At 33.0% G+C, this 22245-nt stretch overlaps 1 protein-coding gene across 14 annotated transcripts in view; it reads right to left on the reverse strand.

The window, feature by feature from the left end:
* The window catches only part of LOC134692101 (chromodomain-helicase-DNA-binding protein 5-like), a 43781-nt gene extending 25391 nt beyond the window's left edge, over positions 1-18390 (reverse strand). For 9 of the 14 annotated variants that reach the window (XM_063552499.1, XM_063552501.1, XM_063552510.1 and 6 more), the window contains exons 1-16: positions 18153-18390; positions 14049-14164; positions 13432-13524; positions 11270-11618; positions 10317-10474; positions 9690-9899; positions 8943-9086; positions 7845-8054; positions 7294-7419; positions 6722-6802; positions 4543-4757; positions 3242-3370; positions 1878-1986; positions 1492-1683; positions 932-1068; positions 20-221 (exon numbers count right to left, since the gene is read on the reverse strand). In XM_063552499.1, the coding sequence (XP_063408569.1) occupies positions 20-221; positions 932-1068; positions 1492-1683; positions 1878-1986; positions 3242-3370; positions 4543-4757; positions 6722-6802; positions 7294-7419; positions 7845-8054; positions 8943-9086; positions 9690-9899; positions 10317-10474; positions 11270-11618; positions 13432-13524; positions 14049-14164; positions 18153-18213 (2532 nt within the window). In that variant the 5' untranslated portion in view covers positions 18214-18390. The remainder of the gene's footprint in view (positions 1-19; positions 222-931; positions 1069-1491; positions 1684-1877; positions 1987-3241; positions 3371-4542; positions 4758-6721; positions 6803-7293; positions 7420-7844; positions 8055-8942; positions 9087-9689; positions 9900-10316; positions 10475-11269; positions 11619-13431; positions 13525-14048; positions 14165-18152) is intronic. The other 5 variants (XM_063552504.1, XM_063552512.1, XM_063552503.1 and 2 more) reach the window with 3 other exon arrangements.
* Positions 18391-22245: the final 3855 nt, after the last annotated feature.

Raw genomic sequence — 22245 nt, forward strand, 5'->3', positions numbered from 1 at the left:
TTTTGGCATCTAGACCTACCTTAGACTGATTATTTTTCAATCTGTGAGCCTCGTCCACAACTAGAACTTGCCAATCAACCGACCCAAGAGTAGCAGAATCTATACTGATCAGCTCATAAGACGTCAACAAAACATGGAATTTAACAGTAGCATCAGATTTCATACGACAAGCTTTTGGTCCACCTCGTATAGCACCTTCATCAAAGGAAAACTCGTAATCTCTATAAAAGAATATTTTAATCATAAATAGTATATTAAGTTGGATGCATTGAAATATATGTTAAATACAGGATTATGCATTTTCCATAAAAATGTTCTAGATTCATTTTGCACAATCAAATGTGAAAACAATTAAACAAAGTGTACAATTACTTGTTGAAAATGAGGAAACAGAAATATGTATCAATTGGACACCATTCCTTGCTTTTACATGTATGAATATTCACACTTTATTTTAGGTTGATAATAAAACCACTCTGAGGTTTTCAGCCTTACATATTTAACTTTATCCTCATACAGGAAAATTCATAAATTTATAAACTTTAAAACCTTCTCATGCTAATAAGACACACTGATTTAATATGACCTCAAAACCTTCATTCAAACTGGGACATGCTCAAAAATTTCTCTGTTCCATGTAATAAGTAGCATTAATATTATGTTGATTCATTTGTCTTTGTGGTTACTAATTTTCATATATGGATGACACAATACATTTTTGTGGATATTTGATTTCCCCAGTCAGCATACAAGCATAGAGAAAATTTGTAATTCCTTTAACACTTAAATTTGCAGTTTACCTCTAAACACAAAAATTTATGAAAATTAGTATTCCACAAATTATCATTTAGTGGAATACTAATCATGAAAATTAGTATTCCACAAATTATCATTCATCCAAAGTAAATGTGACAACTATAACAAGCCTTACCTAATGACTGATCTGCAATCTTTGTCACCAATATAGGTTACAACATACATATCTGGAGCCCAGAATTCAAACTCTCTCTCCCAGTTAATAATGGTGGATAATGGTGCCGCAATCAGGAATGGCCCTTTACAATGGCCCTGAAAAATTTAAATACAAGTAAATTATAATTGCTGATAAATTATCGGATTAGGAGACGCATCAAATAGATATTATTAAGTTGAAACTGATATAAAAGACTTTGAAATTTCTTAACCAAAAAAGACCTTTCTATAATAAGAGCGATTCCCATACTCTTCCCCACCCAAGAAAATGCTGTATAGTTTCATAAAGGGTTAAAAGGGAACCTTTGGGATTTGTTAATCTTGCATCTTTTTAAAATCTGGTTCATTTAAGTTTCAGAGTTTATTGTGACGTCCAATTTCCCTGAAGTGAGATTTTTTTGCTGAGTTCAAGACCCATTGGAGGTGACCTTGGACAGCTTTCTACTCTTTATTTAGGTTGTTGTCTCTTTGACACATTCAATATTCCCATTCTCAATTTTATTTTACAGCTATATTTACCTCCTTGTGTAGAGAGCTCAGGAAGACAATAGTCTGTATAGTTTTGCCCAGTCCCATTTCATCAGCTAAGATTGTGTCAGTACCATTAGCCCAGGAGTACCGTAACCAGTTCAAACCTTCCAACTGGTATGGATGTAGGGTCCCTCCTGTACAAGTGATATAGTCAGGCTGCACTTCAAATTTCCTTTTCAACTACAATAAAAAATATTGAGTAATTTATTTCTTCTTCAGGTACTGTTCATGGATTGAGGAAAAATGATGTTTGATTTGCATACAATTTAAAATTATTTTATTTAATAAATAACTTGAGTATGGCAATAGAATTCACATTGTGACAGTGAAATGAATGATCTCCAAAGATAAGCTGGTTCAGCATATCAACTTACATCTGTGGTAGGTACGGCAGGTGGTAGTTTAGCCAAAACATCAGCAGGAAGGTTCTTCCTCTTCTTTTTACCTGGTCCTTTCTTTTCACCACCAAAGTTTGTGAGGACTCTGCAAAAATAAAATTCATGTAAATAAAAATTTCAAATTAAAACATACTCTAGAGAAGATCAGTCTGCACCAAAAAAAATCTGACATTTAATCAAAAAACAAATATTCCAACATTTTTATTAACTTTCTAACCAAAGTTGGGCAAAGACTTGCTTGAATAAAATTTCACTTGTCTGAGGCATCAGACTTGTGGCTAACAGTGCAGACTGGAAGATTCATTTAAATGTGTTTTTGTTGCCTGAAAATGACCTACTTATTCTAATCTACTTTCTGCTAAAATATTTATTGAGGAGTTTTTCTTATAATCACCCACACCTTTACATCTTAATGTAGTTCTCTATTTAACTGATAACTTCTCTAATGCAGGAAATACAACAACAACAAGAATGTGTCCATAGTACGCAGATGCCCCACTTGCACTATTATTTTTTAAGTTTAGTGGACCATGAAATTGGTGTCAAATCTCTAATTTGGCATTAAAATTTTAAAGATCATATCATAGGGAACATGTGTAGTAAGTTTCAAGTTGATCAGACTTCAACTTCATCCATAACTACCTTGACCAAAAACTTTAACCCCAAACTTAACTATCATTTTCGATGTTCAGTGGACCATGACATTGGGGTAAAAACTATAATTTGGCATTAAAATTAGAAAGATCATATCATAGGGAACATGCATATATGTATACTAAGTTTCAAGTTGATTGGACTTCAACTTCATCAAAAACTACCTTGACAAAAACTTTAACCTGAGGCGGGATGAACAGATGGATGAACAGACAGATGGACGCAGACCAGAAAACATTTACAATGCCCCTTTACTATTTAGGTTGGGCATAAACTATCGTAGATGGGGAATAAAAATCCACACATATAAAGTAGAATTTGAAATTAGATTAGACAACCATTTGTAATGTTTTGTATGTGATCACAAACACTTTTAAAATATTTCATCCCAAATTATTGTTATTGAAGTATTAAAATTCGATTTTTACACTATAAATACATTGTAGCATAATCTTCTTTATAAACTATACACCCTCTATGCATGCATGTCTCAGGAGATAAATGATATTATATATAAGATTATTATGCTATATATAGAGGTTACCACAGGAGGCTTGATTACTTAAAAATTAAACACCTTATAATTTTCTGTGAACAATATCGCCAGGTAGCCTAGGCAATAACTAAAGAAACTATTTTGAAGGTTTCCAGAGAGTAAAAAAATATTGCACAAAATCCTTTCTTACCTTAGCACTTCATAATTATCAATATGTTTTTTCAGATCGGTTATTTCAGCATCCTCTCTCTCCCAGGTTGAATTGTCATACGGAAGATCACACCATTTAATCAAATACCATTTTACTTCTTTGGAATGTCTGTAAAATAAGACAAATGAATGTAATATAACAATGTCATATTCATAGTTGCAGAATCAAACACATTCTGGGAAATATTTTCAAAAACATACTCCAAAACGCTGTGATTGGTTTAAAAAATACTAAACAGTGGAAATTCATCCAATGATGCGACTTTATTTTTATTTTGCTGTACACAATTTTTATTTTGGTGTATGAACAATGAAATTACCCACAGACCTTTAGATTCTGAAAAGGTGAATTCAGAACGGACTGGTTCATGTATTTTCATTACTTATTTTTAACAGCCAAATTAATCAATGAATCATTAGTATTCAAGAAGAACTTAAAAGTTCAAATCCAACGAACAAAGGAGAAATTTGAAATTTCCACTAAATGAACCAAAGAGAATTAATAATTACCCATTCAATGAACTAAGAGCCAATTGTAAAGTTTGCTTTTCAAAAATGTATATGGACAAAATAACAAGAACTTATTTCTGGGAAAGGTTTAACATCAATTGCAATTATTTCAAAGGTCCCAATAGTAATTTTAAACACCTGAACTTTATTTTTTCAAGGAAGGACCTTTGGTACCTCAATAAACCAATTCATGGGCTCTTTAGTTACATCATGAAGTGATGAACCCTTAGTCTTTGATATTTAAGTTAAACTTTTTCTCCCTAAAGTTCTCTCCATCAGTGTAGTACCTACCTATGGGAGATAACCCTGTTTATTTGAAGCCACTAAGGACGAACCCCATATTTATAATATTTTTCCTCCAAGTTCTCTCCATCAGTGTAGTACCTACCTATGGGAGATAACTGTTTTTTAGAAGCCACTCAGGATGAACGCCATATTTATAATATTATTCCTCCAAGTTCTGTCCATCAGTGTAGTACCTACCTATGGGGAAATAACTGTTTATTTGAAACCACTCAGGACGAACGCCATATTTATAATATTTTCCCTCCAAGTTCTCTCCATCAGTGTAGTACCTACCTATGGGAGATAACTCTGTTTATTTGAAGCTACTCAGGACGAACGCCATATTTATAATATTTTTCCTCCAAGTTCTGTCCATCAGTGTAGTACCTACCTATGGGAAAAAACTGTTTATTTGAAGCCACTCAGGACGAACGCCATATTTATAATATTTTTCCTACAAGTTCTGTCCATCAGTGTAGTACCTACCTATGGGAGATAACTCTATTTATTTGAAGCCACTCAGGACGAACGCCATATTTATAATATTTTTCCTCCAAGTTCTCTCCACCATTGCCTCTCTTCTGTTTATCTTTGTGAAAATCTTTCTGTCCATAACTGCTGCCATCTTCTAAAGGAGGAGGCTCGTCCATATCATTCTTTCTGATGTAACAACGGAACAGTGCAGGATGGTATACATCCAACTAAAACAAAAGAAGTATCTTGCATTATGACAATAGAATAGGATCTTTGAATACAGATATCTTATAGAGCCTGATAATATAAAACCAGTCTGCGACGTTAAGCGGTAGCCCGAAGCCGAGTCTAGTTTAAATAAGCTCGGACTAGTTAACATACACTGCTGATAGTCCGACCGGTCTAGTGCATATCTGTGTGCACTTTTAATCGTTACCGTAAGTTAATGAGAATGTCACTCAACGCAATCGATATTAATAAACTGATACTCTCTTCCTTGCAAAAAATCCGTAAACCAGTTTTGACGGTCTCCCTAATAACCGATTGTTCAAAATTGTAAAAAAAAGCGCGAAAACGGTCAGAACCACGTGTTTTGAAAATGTCAAATTTTGGTAATTATTGATTGGTTTTAGGTTGCATAGACTTAATAAAATATAATCATAACAGAATATAATAAAATCATTGAACATTAAAGTCATTTTTGCGTCGGAAGATATTAATTCGTAACTGCCCGCTTGACATCTTGTGTGTTTTAGACGGTTGGTTATTGGGATGACTTCAGTGACTGGTTACCGTTAATTTTATGAAAAAGTGGAACCAGTTTTGTTTTCTTTTCGGAAGTGTACACATAATTGTGGTCACAAACATCGCTTGATATACATGGCTTCACTGTCGGAAAGTGCGAGACCATGAAAGGCATCAAAAAGGCCGTCTCACAAGTCGGACCAAGTTACGGAGGCTAAAAAAATAGGAGGATAAACGGGTCCGAGAATTTATAACCCATTGCCATTGGTCGGACAGTCGTCCCTCACTCCCTGACCCTGGCTCCAGTACGATTATCTAGTTTATGTTGTGTAGCTACTGTCATGACTGTAAGGAGCAAAGAAAAGATGGCAAATTTGTATTTGAACAGGAGTTGTTCAGCAAATTGAAAAATAATATGAAAAAACCATGAAGAATAAAATTTTAACTGATTGATTTTTTTCTTTTCTTGGTCTACATCAGAAAAGATGATCTCTTTAACTTCCAAAGTCAAATTTGAATGAGAAATTAATTTAAACAAAATGTGATGGCAAGGGGTTTATATCTACATGTATACATTTATTTTACTTGTATGTCTTAAATTCATGTCAACAGTTTTGAGAATTTTTTTTTATGGAAAGTAGTTAGTAGATTTTTTTATTTTACATGGAGAAAAAACTCTATATTTTTGAAAAGTTATATACACTTTCAGATACAAAAATGTAACCTCAGAATGCAGGATTTTACATCTAATATTCCAAAATTTTCTGGGGGGGGGGCATGCCCCCAAACCCCCCTAGCGGGTTCGGATCACTTCGTGATCCTCAACCGGTGACACAGATTTTATTTGGTCCAGTACATATAAATTCGGGCTAGTAATTATTTTTTTTTACTAGCCCAAAGGGCTAGTTCTTCAAATAGTTTTTGGCACAGACTGTAAAACAATAAATCCACCAATTTTCCTGCATTTATTATTGAGTTATTAAATAAGTCAGATTAATAAATGCAATGTCAGGCAACTCTGCATACACCACATCTCCCTATATCTATATATGATGCTAGTTATATTCTTAAATGTGATGAATTTATTTTTTTGCAAAATTTTCGGTCACAATTTTCACACTAATAAAAACATCAAAATAATTCCAAATTCCTGATATTAGATTTTAACACACTGTATATTAGAAAACTGTCATTACTATGACACATTTCGTTTTCATATAGTGTGACAATTTTCTTTTTTGAAAACTATGACAGTTTTTTTTTATAAACTTTGACATGTTAACTTGTAGCCAATCTTATCGGATTCTCATAAAACTATACCAGTAAAACATTATGTGCTATTTTGTATACTATGACAACTCTTTTTTGTTTTGTTTAATATGACATTTTCTTTCATATATACTAGGACACATAATTTTGTATACTATAAAATGACATGTAAACTTACAGCCAATTCTGTTATCCAACAACAATGCCAATATGACATATTGTGCCATTTTACAAAGAACTCTCTCAATGGTTTACGGTTCTGAAGAAAAAAAAATACACAAACTTTTAATCTCTAGAAAATAATCAAAATCAATAACTGCAATTCAGTCCAGAAAATACAGTCAAAGTAGCCCATTTATTTTTTTACATCATTTTGCTAATCCTCATCAAATGTTAATATATCAAATCAAATACTGTAAATCAACAAATTTTTGTGAGTGATTTATTTTCACGACTTTCGCAATAGAAAAATATTAGGAATTTAAATCATCATAAATATGTAAAACTTGGATTTATCCTTACTAAATTTCATTAAGTAAATTTGAGAAGTGCAAATCACAGCTAAATGGATTAGAAAGGGCAAAACACGCAATAAAGTATCCATGAAAATAAGTTGGCTTACAGTATAAGAAGGGTGTTTCATCAGAAATTTTTTATTTCACAGATCATTATTTTTAAGCAAACTATGAAACGATCAATTTTTCAAATAAGATTTTCATAACAAGTATATAAATCAGTAAGCCTACTAACCTTTTTTGTAACAGCTGGCAGATGAGGGTGGGTGTGGTCAAGTTCATCCATTTTACCTTCATCTGCCGGTGGGTCAGTCCATTTCCATGTTAATATCTTCTGAACTCTGCCTAACAGTGGTGTTAACTGCAATTATAAATTTCTCATAGATAAAGAAATTTTGAAGAAAAGAAGGTTTCAACTCCATCAGACAAAGTGACCTACGATAAATTTGATATTTTTTTTCAGGTTCCTTTTGATCATGTAGCTCCTCACGCGTTAACATATTTTTACATCCCTAGATTCCAAATGTTAAGGTTTGATAGACACAGGAAATTTAAAAAGTCTCGATTTTCATTTCTGTCTGCAAGTATGGTTTGAACATGGCATTTCAGTGGTTTCAACAATGAAATACCCATGTCAATATCTCAATAACTCGTGCATGTGTGTTTCAGTGATTCTAGCTGTGAACTTAAATTACACATGCAGTTAGTTGAACATAACTAGTCCTTGTTATGGAAAACCCTTTGTTAGTGCACTGCAGCGCTGGTGTTATATTACTTTGTACAAACCTTACTATCGGTAGTATTCGAAGGTTGACTTACTGAACATCTCGGACATTGCCAGTCTCCATCCGGAATTGTTTTAAGTGGCGGGTTCAGACAATGTGGATGATAGGCCGATGGACACTGGTCACAACATAACAACTCTCCGCCATCTTTACACACACGACAGAATTCCATGTGTTCATCTTCTTCCTGTTCTTTGATTCCTTCTCCTTCCTTAGAATAAAACAAGAAATATGCAGAACTGTACATTCATAAATAATAGGAGGTTTTAATTATTGCAAAAAATGCGACAGAGTTGTAAACACAATAACTGAAACTCACATTTTGATATGTTTTATATGAATTAAACTGGTTTTTTCTCAAAATCATAAAAATTAAAATCGAATTTAAGTCTAAATTGACAAATGGCAATAATAAATGCATGCAATAATTTCTGAATTTACAACAACATTTTACCATTTTGGTGTATCCAAGAAAAAAATTAATGCACTTGGTTAAAACAGAAAAAATCATCTTCTACCACTTAGAATTGAAATCATTTTAGCTATTGTGGTTAAGTTTTAATGTTTCACATATTGTCATGCTGTGACTTTTATAGTTTACTTAACGTTTTCCCTCATTGCTGAATGCTGAACACCCACATAAAGTTGCTTACATCCTTAAGTCTGTTGTGGATAGATGTCTCATTGTCAATCAAACAAGTCCCTACTTATAGAGCTAATTTCCTACTGCATGTAGAGTAACACAGTGGTTAGCTTGATTGCTTTGTTTGTATAATGTACAATTGTAATTTGGAGACCATTCAATCAAATTAAAATATAATATATACAGGTTTTTACTAGGCTTATCAATATTGTTTGCAGATGTCAATCTTTAACTACAATGCTTCGGTTATCGTTTACAATACAAACAAAGCAAGCTATTCAGCCAAAGTCTTACTCTAAAAGAATTGGGAAATTAGCTGTAATTATTTATTTATATGAGTGTATCCATTATTTCAAACTTAATGGTTTAAAGCATGAAATACACCTCTTAAAACTGGAAACATGTCAGAGGTAAGGTGGTTGGACCCTTTGTTCAGCTATCACATTCATTACTTACACACTTTGGACAACTCCATTTTCCCTCTGGAGCCTCCTCCAATTCCGGCTCTAGACAAACCAAGTGATAGGCTCTGGGACAGGTATCACACAGAATTATCTCTCCTCCTTGCTGGCACACCTCACAGTAATCCTGATGGTCAGTCTGAAATAGAAGTCTCTTTATTATCTACTCTCCATGTTGACAAACAAACCAAATTTTTAGATGGTAAATCTTAAATTTACTGATTCCAGACTTGTAAGGACTCTAACCTGACCCAAGGTCAACCAATTGAGATTTTTTTCAAAGAAGATTTTTTTCAAGAGAGATTTTTTTGGTACTAATTTTCAACATCCAAGTTTTATGCTGACTTTCATCTGCCTTTGTATTACAATGACAACATGATTTTATGTTAATATATATGTTACTTGCTTAAGTCAATGGAAATAAATAAATCAGGATAATGCTAGAAATTACTGACAACATTCCGAATTAAAAAGATGAATTCATGACAAATAGCTCACTTATATACATTTAGTTCCTGGCTTTTATTAAAACTATGAATAAGAATACTAATAGCAGGCAGTACCTTAATTTCTGCACTTCTTCATTTCATCCTAGTCACCCCTTTTTTCAATTTAAGTAAGAATAATATGCACACATAACACTTTAGTACAATAGCGGTAGTTCATTGATGAAGACTTTTTACAGTCAACTATTATTTTTGCATAACAATCTCTACCTATATTGGTTTTAAGATCAACATACCTCATAGCCCTCTGCATCGGGATCGGTTGGGAATTTATTAGTCAGCTTTGTCTTCTTTCTGACATTACGACCTCTGCCTTTCTTTGTTTTAGATTTACGTTTAGGTAATGCTGCCTCCTCTGCCTTGGCCTCCTCCTCTAAACGTGCCGCCTCTTCTAATTGTCTGTCAAATTCTTCGTCACTTGTATTGTATTTGTTTTCCTCATCCTCCTTGGAGAAAAATTAGATAAATTACAAGAATGCTGTATGGGTACATGTATGTAATCATTTCAAATTCTCCCTACATTGAAGACCTGTTGGTGACCTTCTACTGTTGTTTTTTTCTTTGACACATTCCCCATTTCGATTCTCAATTTTAGAATGTTTTAGTTGCACTGAGAAATCAAAGCATCTCATTTTTATTGGCTTAATAAGTTTCCCTCAAAAGAATAAGATAATTATGAAAATTTAATAATTGGAATATTAATCAGTCTACATAAAATAGAATAATCAGAGTATAAAATTGGAAGCAGACATGAGCACCATTTTTACACACATAAAAACACAGAAGAATTCTTTTCATCAATATTTTTATCAAAGCATTTTTCTACCTTCAAACATTTATAACATAACTAAAAGGTTGCTTACAGATTTAGTTTTCTTCTTCTTCTTTTTCTTCTTTTCAATTTTGATTTTTATAGGAGCCACTGTTTTCTTCCTGCCTTTTTTCCTTGGTTTTTCTTCAATTTCTTCCTCTTCCTCCTCCTCATCTCTCTCTTCTTCCTCTTCACTACCTTCCAACTCATCTGAAAAAACAAACAAAGTAAGCATATATAACTATGATTCATACCATTTAGATAGATTTGTCTGCAATTTGATGGAGTTACTTATCAGACAGAGGCATTGGATAATTTAAGTTGTAGTTTTTCTTTTCTTGTAACACATATCATTAAAAATAAATTACACATCTAAGAATGTATAAATTGTTAATTTCAATATCTTCTTAAATCAAGAATTTAAACCACCACAATTTGATACTGTATTTGATTAAAACAATTCATAACTTAAGTAATCATGTTATTTCATAACACAGACTTTTAAAAAGACTACACTTATATGAAATTATTAAGTTTAAGTTGCTTAATATTCTCTACAATAAATATTGTCAGTTTTCTTTACTAAGTAGACTTCCCTTTTTGTGTCATTAGATTGTTGCCTCAATGACTTGCCAATTTTATTCATTGATGCTTTTTCATATTGGTCGTTCCTTTGTTTTTATCATTGTTTTTCAGTGACTTTGTATTTTAAAGCCTAGTTTTGTAAAATTTATTTTAATATTAAAATGGTGTTTTTTTCTTAGAATCATATGCACATACCAGCCAACTTTTTGGAGCTACATCAAGGTAAATCTTTCCCTTTAAATTCCTTTATAATGTGTGACAATCTTGTTTCATTCAAACTATTGAATATTATTTCTAGTTATAGATCATTTTATGTTGATACATTGATTTGATTAGTTCATATTTTGAAAGGAAAAAGAAGTAGTTTCCCAATCTAGAACTGGTGCATTGGCAGGTACATTTAAATGCTGATCTACTAACCTTGCTCCTGAGCATAAGATGAGTCTTTGGCATCATCCTGGGCCTCTTTTTTAGCTTTAGCCGGAGTGTCATCTGGTTTCTTTGCAGAAGGAGGTGAACTCAGTGTGCTGGAGTCACCTTTCTTGTGGCGTTCAGTAACCAGTTTAGCAAACTCCTTCCACTTGGCTCCTATCAGGGACACCATACGTTCTATGGGTACTTTAGGGTTTGCCTCTTGAATCAGAGGCTGGATGTGTTCTTTAAATAACTTGTAATTGTTGAGCGATGTGAAATCATCATCTGAGTATTCTATTTCTATGTTGCTTACACCAAGTTCTTCTGCTATCTTCTCTGATGGAGTCTTGCTTGCCTGAAATGTTTATGAAATGGTATTAGCTTTTCAAAAAGCTTGTCTGAAATCCATGAAGAAGTATGAGCTCTTCAAAAAGCTTATCTTGCCTTTGTATGTGATATTTTCTGAATCTAGAGTTGATTTCACAAAAAAAACTTACCACTAAGATTGATTGTACGTATACTGAATTGTTCATGACTTTACGATCAATCTTAGTCTTAACTTTTTTTGTGAAACCAAATCCAGGATCTGAAATATACAACAGTACAATTTTTCCCAGGCCGAGAAAAAAAACGGGGTTTCTGGTAACCCGACCGACCCTACTTTTTTTATTGGATCTTCCAAAAAACTAGAGGCTCTAAAGAGCCTGTGTCGCTCACCTTGGTATATGTGAATATTCAACAAAGGACACAGATGGATTCGTGACAAAATTGTGTTTTGGTGATGGTGATGTGCTTGTAGATCTAACTTTTTACTGAACATTCTTGCTGCGTACATATATCACCATCTATAATGATTGGCCCAGTAGTTTCAGTTGAAAGTGTTAGTAAAAATTTACAAATTTTATGAAAATTGTTAAAAATTGACTATCGATTTGTCTGAAATTTTCAGGGCAGATAGATCTTGACATGATAAACAATTTAACCCCATGCCAGTTTTGCTCTTAATGCTTTTGTTTTTGAGTTATAAGCCAAAAACTGCATTTTACCCCATGTTCTATTTTTAGCCATGGTCGCCATCTTGGTTGGTTTGACGGGTCAACGGACACAATTTTTAAACTAGATACCCCAATAATGATTGTGGCCAAGTTTGGTTAAATTTGGCCCAGTAGTTTCAGAGGAGAAGATTTTTGTAAAAGATTAATAAGATTTATGAAAAATGGTTAAAAATTGACTATAAAGGGCAATAACTCCTAAAGGGGTCATTTGACCATTTTGGTCATGTTGACTTATTTGTAAATCTTATTTTGCTGAACATTATTGCTGTTTACAGTTTATCTCTATCTATAATATTATTCAAGATAATAACCAAAAACAGCAAAATTTCCTTAAAATTACCAATTTAGGGGTAGCAACCCAACAACAGGTTGTTCGATTCATCTGAAATTTTCAGAGCAGATAGATCTTGACCTTATAAACAATTTTACCCCATGTCAGAATTGCTCTAAATGCTTTGGTTTTTGAGTTATAAGCCAAAAACTGCATTTTACCCCTATGTTCTATTTTTAGCCATGGCGGCCATCTTGGTTGGTTGACCGGGTCACCGGACACAATTTTTAAACTAGATACCCCAATGATGATTGTGGCCAAGTTTGGTTTAATTTGGCCCAGTAGTTTCAGAGGAGAAGATTTTTGTAAAAGTTAACGCAGGACGACGACGACGATGGACGCAAAGTGATGAGAAAAGCTCACTTGGCCCTTCGGGCCAGGTGAGCTAAAAAAAGGTATCACTCCATCTAACTTGCTTCTACTGGCACAGAAAGCCAGTTAAACATTTTATTAATGTCAAAAGTTATTCCAAATAGGTTAAAATCCAAGAAATTTGCACAGCAGGTGTTTCAAAAACATTGCAAATGGCTGCACTGGTATTTGAAACTAATTACAAACCCAGACTTGAAAAAAAAACATGATAATTTTCCAAATTTTCATTCACAATGTAAAAAAAAATTTTTTAAGTTTGACCTACTGACCATATTTTTCAAAATGATGTTACCGGAAACACAGAATTTTTTTTTAGGCCTCATTACAGGTTTAATTTGTGCATTATATGAGATAATGGAGCACATCAATGAGATAGCATGAAATAAGGGATATAACTTAACAACACTTACCTGTTGAGCAGGAGCACTGATTGATGGAGTTTTTGGCTTCCTCTGTTTCTTTGGTGGAGATGCATAATCTTCATCCTCAGATCTGCCATAATCCTAAAAAAAAAAAATCGAATTTTTAATCCTTTGTCTAGCATTTGACCAATGGTACAATGTACATATTGTGTTTCCACCATGCATGTTTAGCATGGACAGACGCCATGCTGTTTTTAAATGACGCCATGTCCTTTTTTCCACTTCTTTAGATGACACCATTGTCTTAAAAATGCCCTTAAATAGAAGCCTTTCCAAAAATTAAATTTCAGTTTTCATGCCCATACACTCTCGGTGCCTTTTTATAGATTTTTGGGCGCTCTAGATCCCCTTTTTCAAATAAGTTACCATGCCCTTTTAGTGTGATAGAGGAATCCAATACCATGTTTACATTTCTCATCAAATGCTATCAGTACCAGTTGACAGTTCAATTGTTTCAAGAGGCAGTTTTATATAACATATATCAAATTGATGAAGAGTTATAAATTAGTGAGACTTTTTTATATTGTAAAAACAAACATCTATTTTAAGGAATTTCCAAAGATATTATATATTTAACAAATATATAATGTACAAATAATACCAACCTCAACTTCATCATCGTGTTTCTTCTTTTTCTTTTTTCTTTTCTGTCGTTCTCCATCTTTCTTTTTCCTCTTTTTTACTTTTTTTTCTGAAGCGGCTTCATCTTCAAAACTTTCGTCTGTAAAACAAAAGATATTTTATATGTATATTTAGAGAAATGACCCTTACGAAAAATCAGCTATCGTAAAAAAAAAAACCCTGACAAATGTAGACCAATTTTTTATGGATATCTACCAATGGAGATTGTTCCATAAGTTATTAATATCTTAAGGGAAAATACTTATGAACTAGCATAGGGGTACAGTGACCCATATGTGCTTATGCATCCACATCATTTGATCTCAGGTGGAAAATGGTCTCATTGGCAATCATCTTAACATTCTTATTTTTAAAAATAACAAACTTTTAGTAATTTTCACATATTTTTTAGATATTGATGTTCATACATATAAATGTTCAGTGGTTGTCTTTGGTTGTTTTCTTATCTGTCATATTTGGTTGTTTTTTTAATTATCTCATAAATCAGGTTGTTGGTTTTTTGTTTAAATTGTTTCACATTTCATCATGTTTGGGGTTTTTTCAACAGACAATTTGTATGGTACATGTATAGGTTTTGCTCAATGTTGAAGACTGTACAAAAATATTTGTTGACTTATCTAAACATCTATTCCATTAGGACACACCATATTTGTATGCTTCATTCCACAATCCTACAACCTTTTATTTTCAAAATATACACATAGTTAAAACTTAAATATATTAAAATTTCAAAAGTTCAAAATAGTAAATATTGTGGATGTTCATGCATACATACAAAAAGGGTGAAAATATATTGGTAAAATGTAAAACATTCTAAAAATAATAAATAAACAGGTCTACAAATAAAATTATACAAAAGTAAAACATGTACATATACATGTAGCGAGCCTTGTTATATTGTTCAAAATAAAAAAACTCAATCAAATTATCATTACAGGTACTGTAAGTATTTTTGTAATTCACACAACACATGTAATACATTAATCAACAGTAAGTACAGATAAACAAGTTTTCGTACATGAAATAGACGCAATGATCTAGTAAGACTAATTGGTCTAGCAAGCCTAGGTGGTCTAGCATTGTCTATGGTTCAAGAATTGTTGTCAAAGATGTCTAAATAGCTGTACTATTAACATGGAACAATAATTTGAAAGTCAAATAAGCAATTTTTGACATTGTTGGACAGAAGTCCAGAAGTGAAATTATATATAAAACCTCCAGTGAAGTCTGGTTATATCATATGTCCAGGAAATTTGTCCATTTCATAAGTCAGTGTTCTCCCAAGGGCCTTAAAGCACAATCATGATCTAATACTATCTTGAATATTTTATAATAGATTTTATAGAGACCCAGGTGCTATATTTTTTGTTAAATCTGACAAAACAATATGGATGTTGATTTCAATGGTGCTTTTTGAAAAATTTCGGGGGAGAACAATTTTTGTCACCCAAATTTTCAAATAAACTTCTAGCCAGTGTTGTACATGTATCACGTTTATATACATTGTACAGACTACATGTACATACATGGAAGATCATAAAACAAAAAACTGGTCATTTGCTGGTTGCCGTCTTAAGTGTTCTAATTGCAATTTCATATCACATCATGACACAAGCAAGAGAAATAATAATACATGTATCTACCACCATCTCATAACAGTAAACATTACAAAATATGTCTTGAGTATATATATATAGAAACATACCGAAATTAAAAAAAAATTAATAAGTTGAATGATCTAAAACTCCATTTCTACATGTATAAACTACTATTGCAAGCAGAGAGTGTATTTTTTTTGGCTCCAGACCAACCAAAAGTAACCCTTGAAACATTTTTACCCTTTGACGAATAACTATGAATGACACAGTGTATTATGCAATAAAAATTTAATTTAGGCCTTCACTGGGTACATGTACACCCTCTGTTTTATTGCAAGAGGCAGAAAAACTTGATTTTTAGTTTTTTTGTCCTTTCGGCTATCATATGACATTGTGCAAAAACTGGACATGCATCACTTGCATCAACATTTAAAAGCTATAAATTCTAACTTTTATGGGCAAACAAAAGTATGTGTATGTATTCCTCCCTAAAAAAAAGATAGGAAGGATGATAGGTACATGCATATCATGTAGGTACAATGTATAAGGAACTGATTCTTCATCGGCTCAAAATGTTTCCTTTTAGCAAATTGGAGGCTGAAAATTTTGTCCCATTTCAAGTTTTCAAAGCAGCAATAAAACTTTATTGTTAATATTAAACATTTTGAGTGACAAAATTAAGGATCAACACTGATACTATGAACACAGGTCTTTTCATTTTGGTAAAGTAGTGAAATTTGTATCCATTCTTAATTATTGGGCATAAAGTGCAACAAAAATAAGTTAGTCAGAATGATCAGAGTCTCATTACATATTCCTAATTCATAAACCTATAATAGTATATATGACATTTGCATATTAATTTGTACCAACCACTGTAGTGTAAACAAATTATTGTTGTTGCTTCTTTCCCAATGGCAATGAAATTAAAAGATAAGATCATCTAACATGTACTGGGCTCCATCTAACCAAACATGCAAAATTAAGCTGAAGCAGGGAACCATTACTTACAAGTGATGCCCATACAGACCAACTCTGTTGCAGGGGTAAGGGGTGGAGTTGGTGATTTAGACGATAGACAGAGTGCTGAATTCTTGGAGTCTGAAATCAACATATAAGGCCATGGAAAAATAATTCATGGTTTCCCCTAACCCAACCGGGTCATTGTTTTATCGCCGGGTCATTTAATTTTTCTCAAAAAAAATTTGTTGGAAATATGAAAGATTAAAGTTCTGTTGTAGAAACAAAACATATAGATATAAAATTATGCATGGTTAAAAAAAAAAAAAAAAAGCCTGCCGGGTCTTTAAATTTTCCCATGTTAGGGGAAACCAAATATTAATTTTCCATGGCCTAATCCCACTTGTATCTTTTTTGTTTATTATTAATTTAAAAACTGAGTATTGATTTGTGTCATATAATTTAATGTTTGATTACCGGTTTTATTTGGGTTAGAAGGTCATTTGAATATTTGTAGCAAACCCAAATTTTTTCCATGTACAAAATTAATAAAACACATTTTTAAGGATTTGAACTGCAGACTTCATATTTAATCTCTAAGGCTGCACAAGTAATCTTATATTAATGGGGGATAAACAACTCAAGCTATTTATAACAGCAAATGTTACCAAATTACATAGAGTGAATCCCCATTTAAACGTTCAACACCTCACTGTATAAATAATTTATCAATTTTTTTTCGAAATATTATAAAATATTCATTTGATGTGTGCAATATAATTACACTTTTTTTTTTATAAAAACAAAAAACCTGAGCCCCAAATTCCAAATAAACTGGTTGGTGCCTTGCACAAGCTTGAAGTGAAAATGAAAATAGACATGTGCTGTTCTATTTATAAATCATTCATAGATTGAATGTTCTTGTATAAAGCTTCCTTCAAGTGCTTCTTCTTCCATATTGTAATATTTAATCACTAAAACATATTTACAAGTCAACATCTTTTTGATAATCAATCAAGTGTTTTCGTTGTGTATCACAACAAGTGTTGCAAGTTTGACCTCATTAATTAAAATAACTTTGGTCATGCGCAGTGATAAGCCGACACCATTGATATATATCCAGATATTTATCCCGTCGTTTGAAAATTAAAAGAATAACAAAATTCTCCCAAATATCAAAATGAACATTTCACTTCAATTTTCACGCATAGTTTTAATACCAGCCAAGTTCAAAACGCTTAAAACCTGGGGAATACCCTCAAAATAGGCCGTATTTACCACGAATATGCAAATGAACAAAGGGGGATTCCAGACTCGTGGTTTGGTCGTGTTTAAACACTAAAACATGGTATACAAACAAAATAAATTTGACTGAAGAGTATGTCTATTGCTAAATGGATCATAAATCTATGGTCTGAACTATTCTATAGCTAACTATTTCACATTTCAGTAGGTGAAATCCTATATTGTTATCGATGGCTAATTAAACAATGTCTGATTGGTTTTTACCTTCGCCGGCCTCCTCTTCCATTTCCACGTTTTCTTCGTCGTCAAACTTTCCACCAGGCATGTCACACAAAAAATGAAGTCTTAAATGTCTGATTCCGTGATTTCACCATATATTTTGCGCTGGCATGCGTTTTTAGTATGATTTTTGAATGGTAATTAGGATGCCCTGTCTTTTCCCCCAGCGTCGCGGTTTGGAACTTTAATCGAACATGCGCAGTATGACGTCAATGATTGGTTGATACATCCCATAATTTTCTTGATTTAGTTAATAACTTATCACGTGATTTAATGAGGTGCAAGATCAAAGTACCCCTAGGCATACTTTAATTGTTTCAGAAAAACTTGGGTACCTTATCATGTCCATCAATTTCGATTTTTATATGATACCTGAGATTTCCATGTTTACACAAAAATTAGACAATTATTAAATGACAAGTTATTACACATCTACATTTATCAAAATGAATTGCTTGTAGAGCCCCATCATCTTTTTGTTAAGATGACAAAAATCTATTTCTTATCGCTTAATTTTCAAATTAACGACTTATGCACAAAATTAAGTATATATTGCAAATTGATTTATACAGTTTAATAAAAACAAATAAATAAAATGTGTAATTAAAAGTATTTCGGCTTTTGCAAATATTTTGCCTGAATGTTGCAAAATCTCACTTTTGTAATCACATAATTAGGTCACCATGATAATTTTTGTTCCTTTTTAGACAGAGCTTTATCAATATTTATTCCAATTAAATGAGAAAGTAAATGATAAATCATAAAGTTTGTTTCAAATACCACAGTCTCTTGTCACGTTTATAAATTTTGTAAAACCTAGAAAAAAAATATTTTTAATTTTTATGGTATTTTTAAAATACAGTTTGATGACAGCTAGTTGAAGATTATTCTTATTTTATTTTTTACAAATTAGCGCAAATATATAGATTATATACTAGTCGTATCAAACACACTTAAAGTTTTCTAACACCAACCTTACCACAGATTGCAGGCTTTGGTTGACTTTTTAAATTGTTATTTGGATGGAGAGTTGTCTCATTGGCACTCATACCACATCTTCCTATATCTATTCTAGCTTCATTTTAAACCTTTACTGGTTCAGTAAATCGCCTTTAATTACAACAATAGTAAAGCGTTAAGCAACCCATAATCAATCAATCAATCTGATAATGTTTTCCAAGACTTCGTATTCGGCTCAGAATAGTAAAAACAGATCTGTCCGATGATTTTTCTTTTCGTGCACGGCCCCGTTTTTTTTTTTTTTTATCTTTTTGTTGGTTATACGAGAACTATATATACCTCTAGCTGGTTGTTTCACGACTCGAGGAACTCACAGTACTGTATAGATTAACATTTTTCTTACGAGTCGGGTTTGATTTTGTTTCAACTTCATCTGGTAACAACTTTTAACATATCTATTTCAGATAAGAATAAAAGTGCTGTTGATATTTTCTTGTGATTTTGTTTTCAACTTCATGAATATTTTATACAGTTTGTTTCCGCTAAAACAGATCAGATTTGTAGTTTCGGTATTGTTCAAAATGAAATAACCCTGTTTGGTAAGAATATCTATATAGAGAGTTGTTACTGATATAGTTATAACAAAAACGCATTATTTTAACACATCTCCAGCCTCCCTGTCGTACTGTTGATGTCAAGCATGTGACAAGTTGTAAAAACAGACAGCGATAGATTTCTTCTCACCTTGGTTCAACTTGAAAGGAAAGAACTGAAGAAATTCTTTTGGTGTTCTTTGTTGATTTGTTTGTTTCTATTAACCGAACTTTAGCTAATCTTTGATTTTGGTGTTGTTGTTGTTGTTGTTGTTGTTTTGGTTTTGTTTTGGTTTTGGGTTTGTTATGTTTTTTGTTGGTTTTTTTTTTTTTTTTTGGGGGGGGGGGCAATTCCAATAATTAATATATATATACCAATCAACATTTCTGGTGTGTAACTCTTATATATATCACCCATTGCACTGGATCTAGTTTTTCGGCATTGTTATTGATATTATTACAAACAACTTTAAAATCTACTTTTGAAGACATCTTTTGATTATATAAGTATACTTGAAGCTACCCTTTTATTGATTCTGTTGAATTTTGCATGTTTTGTTTTTTGTTATCTTCAAATTTTATTATGTTATTTTTTTTGTTATCTGAAATATTTGCCTATGTATACTTAATTGATTGCATATACATTGTATTTTCTTTCAGTCTGCCTATGCATTGTTAAATAAGATACACGCGGAGGAAGGATGAAATGCCGGATAACTCGATGTTTTTTTTATATATCCCCTTAAACAGGAACGGTTACTTTTTTCCTTTCTTTTCAGAAATCGGAATAAATACTGTCGAGCGTAGCTTGGCACAAGCAATTTGAACGACTGTTTGTGATGTACTCTTTTCACTTAGATTGTCATTTTAGCAATACATTTTAACATTGCCTAATAAACGGGAGGTTTGGCTAGCCATGAAATCAGGTTCAACCCAACATTTTTCTTAAAATATCCAGGACGCAGTCAGGAATATGGCATTTGCTATCAAATAGTCCGTTTCAATGTATGTTGGGGTTTTTAGTGCACCTCAGTGTTCCTGTTGTTCCGTTGTTTTCCTTTTGATTTGTTTCCCTCGGTTTAAGTTTGTAACACGGTTTGTTTTATCTCAATCGATTTAAGCCTTTGATCATCGGTATGCTGCTGTTGCCTTTACTCATGCTGGAAATTCATACAAATCGTGATAAACATGAAATTGTTTTCTTTTATTTTGGCAATCAAAGTGCACTACCGGTCCCCCTGACAATTACTGTTAAATACGTTATAATTTGGTGTTAATGGTAAGGTTTTGGTTTCACTGTTGAGTTAATCAGGGCCTTCTTTATATTTTGAATAAACGTTTCATTATCTGACTCAACATATGATTTAACCTATCTGATTGTATATATGGAAGTGTTTAACGACCGTGCTTGACTGGCTTTTCAGCCCTCGCACGGTCGGCTCGGTACCCGAAGGCGATTGGTGAGCGTTTGAATATTATGTGCCGTGGGTCAGGAACAGGTAGCAAAGGACGCCAAATGGAGGCCGCCATCTTGGTTTTGGTGAGTTGTTTTTCTTTTTGACTATTTTGTTGTTTTCTTTACTTCACAACGGCTGCTTTCAGGGCCAGTTTGGTCAGCTTGGCAGCCCTCTAGCCTCGATGATGGAGTACTGGTAGATGAATCGTGGACGTAGTTCTAAAGATGACAGGAAGCGTTATCAGGACCAAAGCCGTTAGGCAGTGAAATGAAGGTCGTATCACCCAACGCCTAGGATACAGCCCTCGGACGTTAATCGGCATAACACTCCCTTGGAGTGCATGTTAACGCGGGTACGCCACTACCACGTCTCTCTGTACGGCATGGATTGGTTTCTGTCATCTTAAGTAGTATGTCGTTGACCATCTAGCAATAAACCCTCATCGAAGATAGCGGGTAAAGGAGAGCTGACCCAGCACGTCCGTTCAGCTGTAAGGACTGAGACGTGACTGGTAATGATGGATTGTAATGATTGATGAATGAATGTGATGGACTAAGGTCTCAGTGTATTTATTTGATCTGTGGACAGTTTTTATTGCTTATATGACTTCATCTTCTATCGATTTTTGCCAAATTGGTTGAGACCCATATGTTTTCGTTAAGTGGCTGTGTTCCTGCCATGGAAAATATTTGGCCGCATGGCATCCTGGTTAATCTAAAGCCTGACTTTTCTTGTAGATGAGATGTTGATAGTCCTGGATCGAGAACGCGCAATTGTTAAGTAATAAATTTGGTTTACAGAACCTACGTCATCATACATGTATATATACAAGGCTAATATAAATAAAGTTTTACTAAATTCGAAGACATACATATGCGTAGGAAAAAATAATTAAATTATTTCCTGTGATTTTGAAATGTCTAAACAGAACTGCGACGTAACTATAATGATATTAAAAAAAAGCAAACTAAAAAACCAAGACAAAGTGATTCCCCGCACAACTGCAGGCCCGTAGCCAGGAATTTCCAAAGGGGGGTTCGTTTGACTCACAAACTCGACTTTAACAGT

The sequence above is a fragment of the Mytilus trossulus genome, chromosome 12 (genome assembly GCF_036588685.1).
Source record: "Mytilus trossulus isolate FHL-02 chromosome 12, PNRI_Mtr1.1.1.hap1, whole genome shotgun sequence".
NCBI lineage: Eukaryota > Metazoa > Mollusca > Bivalvia > Mytilida > Mytilidae > Mytilus > Mytilus trossulus.